This window comes from Populus nigra, chromosome 16 (assembly GCF_951802175.1).
Source record: "Populus nigra chromosome 16, ddPopNigr1.1, whole genome shotgun sequence".
Lineage (NCBI taxonomy): Eukaryota > Viridiplantae > Streptophyta > Magnoliopsida > Malpighiales > Salicaceae > Populus > Populus nigra.
The window spans coordinates 6,929,891-6,938,702 of NC_084867.1; the positions used below are offsets into that span (position 1 = coordinate 6,929,891).

The following is an 8,812-nucleotide window of genomic DNA, read 5'->3' on the forward strand; positions in this document are numbered from 1 at the left end:
TAATTAGGTTCATTACTCAAGTCACTGATTTAACAAGTTAGTTTAGATTAACCTTAGTTGATCTACAAATCAATATTTGAAAACAAATATTTCATATACATTGAATTTGTTGTTTATAATGAAAAATTTACTTACAAATAAAAAAATATATTAACCATGCATGTAGTTTTTTATGTTTAAAAAAATTATATGATCTACTTTGAAATGGGCACCAATTACTCTAGTGTAAAACTAAAAAAGATATTTTTAGAATATAAAATGTTAACAAATGCTTTGGATTTTTGTAGGTAATTTAAGAAATTCTTTGAGAAAGGAAAAATATACAAAAAAAAGGTGTAATTTTAATTTAGAAAATACCTTATAATTAGCCCACTAGAATAGGAAGTTTTTTTTAAAAAATTAACTAAACTCAAGCCTTGTATGATTTTTACTATCACTCTAAAAAGATTCACTCACAATTTTAGATGCGTCCAAATAAATACAATTGTTTTTTGAATTAAATAATTTGCTTGTGAGGACATAACATAGATTTTATGAAAGGATATTATCTTTGGATTATATAATAATAAAATTTCATCCATATCTAATTTTTTCCCTAACTATTCTATAATTATTCAAAACGTTATGCTTTTTATATATACACATAATGATTGTCATTACATATTTAAATAAGGAGATATCATTTCATACACAATCTTAGATATAATGAATAATTTATGTTGGTCTATGCTTCTTCTGATTGAAAAAAATATTACCTATCAATTTGTGTTAATTTTATCTTAATGTGTGCTTCAACAAAAGAATTATAAACCCAAATATCTAAGTGGTGAAGCCATAATTATTACAAAGAGAAAATTTCTTCGCTCACATGAAAAACAAATTATGGAGTAATTGATGCATTTTTATTTGGACTAGGTTGAAAAGAAAAAAAACATATAAGAAATAAAGAGGAAAGTTCAAAAAATTAAAAGAAAAATTAAGAGAATCATCTAGATATGGTGTTGGCGAGACCCAAAGCCTGCTGGGTTTGGTATTGGTCAGATTCAAATACTGTTGGGTTTGGCCATCGCCAGACCCATCTTTTGATGAGTTTGGTGCTGCCAGACCTAGACGTTGTTGGACTAGCAGCAACTACTAGGTCTAGTAGCTTGGCTTGATGTTGATAGGTCAACGAGCTGGTTCTAGCACGCCGCTCTCGAGGATGTTGAGCCAGGGAATTTTCTACCATCATCTCCGATCATGGTTGGATCTACTACACCTATGGATTCAAACATAATATTTGAATCTAACACTATCAAATTCTATAGATTTTTATATAAAATCTTAGAGGAATTATTTCTCAATAAATAAGCTTAATTAAACAAGTCTACACTCCACCAATATCATTAGGTGTATTAAATTCTCTCATGGCCTACTATGTCTCCATCTTTTAACTATATAAAATGCGTGGAATATAGCTTGCAATACAACTTAAAATATCACAAAGGTAAAATTACACTCTAGCTTGTCCTCTCCACAAAAGGACAAAATTTATAGGCTATAAATACACCACTAATCTTTCTAAATAAATCACAATCTTCATTCTCTACTGCAAACGTATTTGAAATTATCTCTCTCTAGAATATTATTGTACTTTCTCTCTCTAAAAAGATATTAACTTAAGTATTTGAAAGTCCTCACATCTACTAAATGAGATCTTTTGCAGGTATTGACCACAAGCCAATTACAAGTCCCCTTGACTTACCAAGCACCAAGTATAAGCTATCAACCACCTTGGCTAAAGAGAATTGATAAGATTACTAAGACCATTTGATTAACTGATTATCCAACCCAGGAGTCCTGTTCCTAAACTACTTGGATTTTTAAGACATTATAAGTGGCGCTGTTTATGGGGACTGATAAAAACATCATTGGTTTCTTTTTAAAACTTTCTTTTGGCATTTCTAGGTCAATCCATGACACACAACCAATTCCCACCTGGGATAGGATGTGAGACAAGTCTACTCATTACCGTGGACACTCCTAACCAATTAGAGTTTCAACAACTCATTAGTTATGCACAACTCCTTACTCATACCGTGTTGGCAACTCGATGGAAAAATCAGATTTTGCTATCCTAACAAGTCTTAACACCCTTAACAATACACAATGTCTTAGCGCCACAGCCACCGACTACACTAGGAGCCCGTAGACGATTACACTACCCAGAGGACACTAGGCAAAATAACAGTCATAGGAGTTCCTCAAGGGGTCACTAGTGCCATTGTAAAACCCATGCATAGAGCAAATACTTTAAACATACTCCCCCTATCTATTATGGGATGAACATTAGTCACCATAATCGTTATTTTACGCCAAGATCCCAAGAGCCCAACAGACAAATGATTAAAAGACAGTATGTGCATGAGCAAGAATGTCTATATCCCTCATCAGTGAAGAGGATTTTTCTTGTCCAAACATATATTGAACACTTGACTCTGAGGATTACATTTTTATAAAAATGAGTTTGGATAACTATGATGGCTTGATCAATCCAAGATAGCTTAAAGTTGGTCATGTAAGACTATGACTCGATGTACAAGATAGCTTAAAGTTGGTCATGTAAGACTATGACTCGATGTACAAGATATTCCCTACAACCTTCAAAGGGTCTGCGTGTGCCTAATATAACAACTTGGAACTAAACTCTATTGAAGGATTCAATGACCTCTATGCTAAGTTAGTGACACGCTTTAGCACTAGTGTACTTGCTAATAAAATCTCCATAAGCTTTTTAGTGTTTCGTAACAAGAGGGCGAGTCTACATAAGCATATTTAAGGAGATTTAATGAGAAGATACTCAATGTGAAAGAATTGCTTGAGCTAATAGCCCTAAGCTTTGATATGAAGAGTAAAGGAACACACCCTTTAGAAAAACTTTTATGCCTTACTAGACATAAGCTTTTCCAAATTGAAGCAATTTATGAAAAATCGCATACGGGTTAAAAATGTCAGTTTGCTACAATATGGATCTTCTTTTATTTACAAGGACAACCGATGTGAATGACCTTCAAAGTAAAGTAATCAGAGTAGTCAAAGAAAACATCTTAGTGCCACTTCCAAGATATGTTTCCTCCAAAGAACCTCTCCTATACCTATCACTTAAATCACCTTAAGATGTATAATTCTTGATAAGAATAGAAGTTTCTTGAATATGAATGACATATTAAAAATGAATTTTTATTTTTTTGAGGTGATGGATGAAGGTCCATCAACACTTATCATATGAAAGTACAATTCTCCTAGGAGAGGATGGACTTGGTCTCCCTAGTGCTATTTGCGCCACTTTTCAAGGGATGAACATGGTCTCCCCAGTGCTATATGCACCCCTCTCTAAGGGACATACTTGGTCTCCCTAGTACTATACGTACCACTCTTCAAGTGATGGACATGGTCTCCCTAGGACAACAATCTCACTCTCCAAGGGATGTATTAAATCTCTCCCTGATACAATAACAACAACGTCCAATCACCACTCGGGGCTCTCATGCCCTGAAAAAAAAAATGATCATGATGACCACTCTTCAGTGGAGGGTTCTTCAGCCCCATGGAGCTGGGAAAACAATGGGCTCCCACTCTCTAAAGAACTTATAATCACTTAGAAATTTCTAAGTATAGGTTCATCCTCTTTAGGTTCCATACAATAACTTAGAAATTTTTATAAATGATAGGCATGGTACCCTCAATCTCTTAGAATTTTTCTAAATATAGATTCTTGATATTTTTTTTATCTGAAAGAATTTCTTTCAGTTTAGATTTTATACGAGCAAAACTCACCTTCTTACCCGAAATGATATTGCAAAGACTGGAGGCTATTAATGAACCAAGATTTTATTAGTATATTTTTATATATTTTTTTCAAAAAAATACCGGATAAAAAAAACATAAAGGTATAATTTATTGCATTTTCGGGCGTGTTGGACTGGCATGCATCAACACTAAATGCGCTCCAATGAATGCGCCCTAGGTCTGGAGTTGCCAGATATAAATGTTCCTAGACTAGTAGCTACTGCTAGGTGCATCAGCTTGACCTGACATTGCCAGACTAACGAGTTGGGTATGGCACGCGACTTCTGAGGGTGTTGAGCCCGAGGATTTTCTACCATCGTGCCTCAAGCATGGTCAGATTCATTACACCCGTGGATTCAAATATAATACCTGAATCTAATGCCATCAAAGTCTATAGATTTTTACTTCAAATTTAGATGAATTATTTCTCAACAAATAAGCTTAATTAAATAAGTCTCCACTCCACCAACACCATTAGGTGTATTAAAGTATCTCATGGCCTTCTGTGTCTCCATCTTTTAGCTGGATAAATTGAGTGGAATACAACTCATAATACAACTTAAAATATCACAAATGTGAAATTACACTTAATCCTTTCCTCTTCACAAAAGAACAAGACTGAACTATAAATATACTATAAAACCTTACAAATAAAAGTTTATAATTTTTATTTTCTACTGCATGTATATTTAAGAGCATCTCTCTCTAGAATATTATTGTATATTTTCTCTCTAAAAAGACACTTACTTAAGCATTTGAGAGTCCACACATCCACCAAAAGGAAATTTTTGCAGGTACTAATCACAAGTTATCTTAGCCTACCAAGCACCAAGTACAAACTATCAATCACTTTGACTAAGGAGAATAGATGAGATTGTTAGAATCAATTGATTAACTGATTATCTAATCTGAGACTCATGTTCCTAAACCACTTGTATTTTTGGACATCATCACATATATTTGATTTATTGGAGGTCTAGGGTATTAGTCAAAAACAAAATAGCTTTATTCCCTAATATATACTTATACTATTCTCACTCATTTAATTAGTTATTTCAACATTTGACAAATTCATTGAAAATTATAAATAATAATATATTTGTTTTCTATATGTGTGTGTGTGTGTTGGATAGAAAATGCTAACCTAATTGGTCATCTCCCTTAATCAAATGATTTGAATGGGCTATTTATTTTTTAAACTAGTTTTTAGTACATACAAGTAACTTCAAATTTCCATGTCTTTTAATTAATTAACTTGGTAATAGATCTATTATTTTTAGACAAAAATAATAAAGATAAAAAATTGTTTGGTTGACAAGATAGAGATGAAAACATAAAAATAAATTTATTTTTAGGACAATTTTGGAGTAAATTTATATATTTTTAAAACAAGAGGTACATAGAAAACATGTCTTCATAGACAATATTTTTTTTATTCTTGAAATATCCTTGTAAAAACTCTTAATTTTAAAATTTCTCAATTAAGATATGTTAGAATAAAAATAATTATTATCAGAGTTTTAAAACCCAACTTGAGAGTCGATTTGGGAAAAATCCATGGTCACGGGTCGGGTTGACCTAAATCAGTATAAAATAAAATTTATTATTATTATAGTTTTAAAACCCAATTCAGGGGTAAATCTGAGGCAAGGTCTGGGTCACAAGTCAGGTTGATCGTTGACCCTGTTGACCTAGGTCAGTGTAAGGATAAAAATGATTATTATCATAATTTTAAAATCCGATTTAGGAATTGACCCTATATAAGGCATGAATCACGTGTCGGGAGGGTTACCTAGGGTTGATTAAGATCAATATAAAATAAAAATGGTTATTATCATAAATTTAAAACTTAATTCGGGGTTCAACCTATGATAAGTCCAGAGTCACGAATCAGGAGGGTCAACTCGGGTTGACCTGAGTCAATGTAAGGATGAAAGTTGTTATTATTATAGTTTTAAAACCTGACTTAGAAGTCGACAGGGCAAGATCTAGGTCACAGGTCGGGAGGGTCAACACTTTTTAACCCTGGTCAACTTATGAATAAAAAAAATATTGTTGTCATAGTTTTAAGACCTAACTCGAGAGTCAATTTAAGACAAGGTTCAGGTCATTGGTCGGGAGGGTTAACTTGAATGACTTAAAATTTCTTTAAAAACCAAAGCAACTTTGTTTTGATCGAAAAAATTAAAAAACAAAATCAAAAGGTTCTTGACCCAAGTTTTATCTTAGGTTAACTTGTTTTTTTTGTCTGGTTCAGGTCGAGTTAATCCTTTCTATATTTTATCTTAAACTTGGACTAGTCCAAACTTTGGATCAACCTGTTAAGTTAATCCTGGTTTTATAATTATAGTTATTATATTATTATTAATTTCAACATTCAATATAAACTAAATTAAAAAAAAATCAAATTATTTTTTTAAAATATACAAATTTGACAACAATACATATTTAGAATAAAATAAACTTTTTTATATTTTATTATGTTTTATCATACAACAAAAATCATTACTATCAAATACAGGATTGTCTGTCTCTTTTTCTGTTTTCTTTCTATATCTTCATTGTTTCTGTTTCTTGTATCCGGAGAGAGTAACCAATCTCTACCCTAAAGAATACTCGAACGCTCGCAATCTGACTTCGATAGTGCAGATTAATTCATTTTCCTAGCTTGAACTTTCGTTAGAATGGTAGCCTTGGAGGCCTGACGTCATATGGTACTACTTGCAAGATCTCCTTTATCTAGGGCAAATTTGGCTTGTTTCTTTCACTTCTCTGAGGGTATCTTGAAGCATCTGGGATTATTTTCCTTTCCTCTTAATTGGTTTTGAGATTAGTTGATTTAATTCCCTTTTATAGATTTTAAAACTTGACTACTTGAGAATTATAGACTATGATCATCTACAGAATATCTATTATCTGGAGATGATATCATTTACGTGTATGGACAGCAAAACACACCCACCAAACTTTTAATAACCAAAAGCACATTCTAATACATCAATCACTGGTATGGCATCAATATTTACCAGCAAAATGTAGGAGTATGAGCATCACTGGTATAGCAGCTCATGCAAAGCACATACACAATCATGTCTGTAGCAGTAGAATAAGCTAGTTAATATTATATTTCTTGAAGGATCAAGTACTCTTACACCGAAAGATTCGGAACACATAACATAATCATAAGTAGGAGTTCATCAGATGTATTTTTTTTTCTCACTGATCTACATTTTGAGCCCTTGCATGCTGCCATCCTGCAAAATCAACCAAAAGAGAACCAACACATATCTAGCTAGCTAGCAAGCTATTTCCTTTTGCTCATTAAAAAGGTTTTCCTTACCTTGGAACCACTTTGAGCTGAAGCATTATTAGCTCTTTTTTCCATAAACGCCATTGCCTCTTTCTCTTCCTTTCTCCCACTTTCAGCTTTTTTGTTTTCCTTCGGTTTGTTAGCTTTCATCTCCATTTGATACTTGCCAACGTGCTTATCTTCTTCCTGCTTCAAATGAGCTATGCCATGATGGCTTGGGCCAGAAGAAGCATCAGAAGCCATAGAATCATCACTGTCATCATTGTAACTTTTATTGTCACTTCCACCACCATCAGAACTATCTCCATCGTCACTGTGCTCATCGTCATCACCACCACCATCATCCTGTGTTGGGGAGCCAAGATACATGGTCCACCCAGATTCACTACTGTGACACTCTTCCGCGACAAAGATTTGGGAAGACTCCATTACTGCAAGCAAGAAGTTGAAGAACAGGATGTTTGTGAAGGGTTTGGCCTTGGTGAGAATTAACAGACAGGAGAATCGTGTGTTCTTATATAGGAACTTGAGGACCTGTGTATGTAGACACCTGAAAAGGCCACTTAAGCCTTTTATCTCTCTGACCAAGAACTGCTTTTCAATACAAAGAACAGATATACTCTTCTCATATATATTTTGAAAGCTACACAAATCCACTTTTCTTTAATGGCTAGGATAAATATCACCACCTGGAAATCTAAACACAACCCATTAATTCTCTGACTTGAATCAGCTGAAGACAGCTAGAAGCTGTCAAGGAAAGTGAACTGCATCTTTACAAAAGGCATAAATATCAAAGTTTCTTGAATTTGAAAGGACATGAGTTGTTCACTTGGTCATTGGGTTGCACAAGTGAAGATACAATCCATCTTTACTCCTCTGCGTTTGTCATTAATAAAAAAGGATGCTTTAAATGCAAAGGGCAGATTGGCTCAGTCCACAAAACTAGAGAGAATATATATATATATATATATATCTGCAAGACTCGATGTTTTAAAAGCTAAATAGCTAGAGGAGTACCTCTTCAGTCTTCACTACCAGCTCATTTAACTCTCACTCCTTTATAATTTTGTCCTGTCATTAAAAAATGAACAGGCTTTTACCTGTGTAAAAATTGCAAACAAGCCAACTGTGAGTTAGGTTTTAGATAAAGCTATATGAGAGGAACTTGTCAAAATAGCTTTCTGCTTCTACAATCCTGTCCTCCAATATGCTGGCGCCTGTCCCCTGCGCAAAGCAGGATTAAGTCTTTGGTATGAGAGGTACTGCGTGCATATATATATATAGTCCAGTTATTAGCTCCTCGATAGACACATTTCTAACTCTGTCTTATAAGTTAAACAATTTGGTATCAGTAACTTGTATCTCTCCCCGCGTCAATGGAATATGTTTTTCAGCTTGTTAGAAGTGATATCTAATGAAACAATATCGGACTAGATTGGTAGAAACTCAAGGAGATCCATTAATATTTCTGCTGGGAAGTTAACGAAATCTTTGGGCTCAATTTGAATGGTCATTCCCTTGTACATTAATGTTTCAATTTCTTTTTTCCCTGGAAAGTACTGCTTTGTATAAAATAATAGTGATCAGACAGATAACTTCCAGAATTTACTTCTGCATTAATTCATTTCTGAAAATGAATTTTGTAAGATTGGAATGACCCTTTGAATGGTC

The 8,812-nt window shown here is 33.5% G+C and overlaps 1 protein-coding gene across 1 annotated transcript; it reads right to left on the reverse strand.

Annotated features, from left to right (window-relative positions):
* Positions 1 to 6,922: 6,922 nt before the first annotated feature.
* Positions 6,923 to 8,070, reverse strand: LOC133676310 (protein SOB FIVE-LIKE 1-like). The gene is made up of 2 exons (XM_062097967.1): positions 7,673 to 8,070; positions 6,923 to 7,569 (listed from the first exon to the last, which is right to left on the reverse strand). The coding sequence occupies exon 2, from the start codon at positions 7,565 to 7,567 to the stop codon at positions 7,133 to 7,135; it is 435 nt and encodes a 144-aa protein (XP_061953951.1). The 5' UTR covers positions 7,568 to 7,569; positions 7,673 to 8,070; the 3' UTR covers positions 6,923 to 7,132.
* Between the last annotated feature and the right edge of the window lie 742 nt (positions 8,071 to 8,812).

Coding starts and splice junctions, on each gene's coding strand:
- LOC133676310 (XM_062097967.1), bottom strand. CDS start 7,567: ATGGAGTCTTCCCAAATCTTTGTCGCGGAAGAGTGTCACAGTAGTGAA.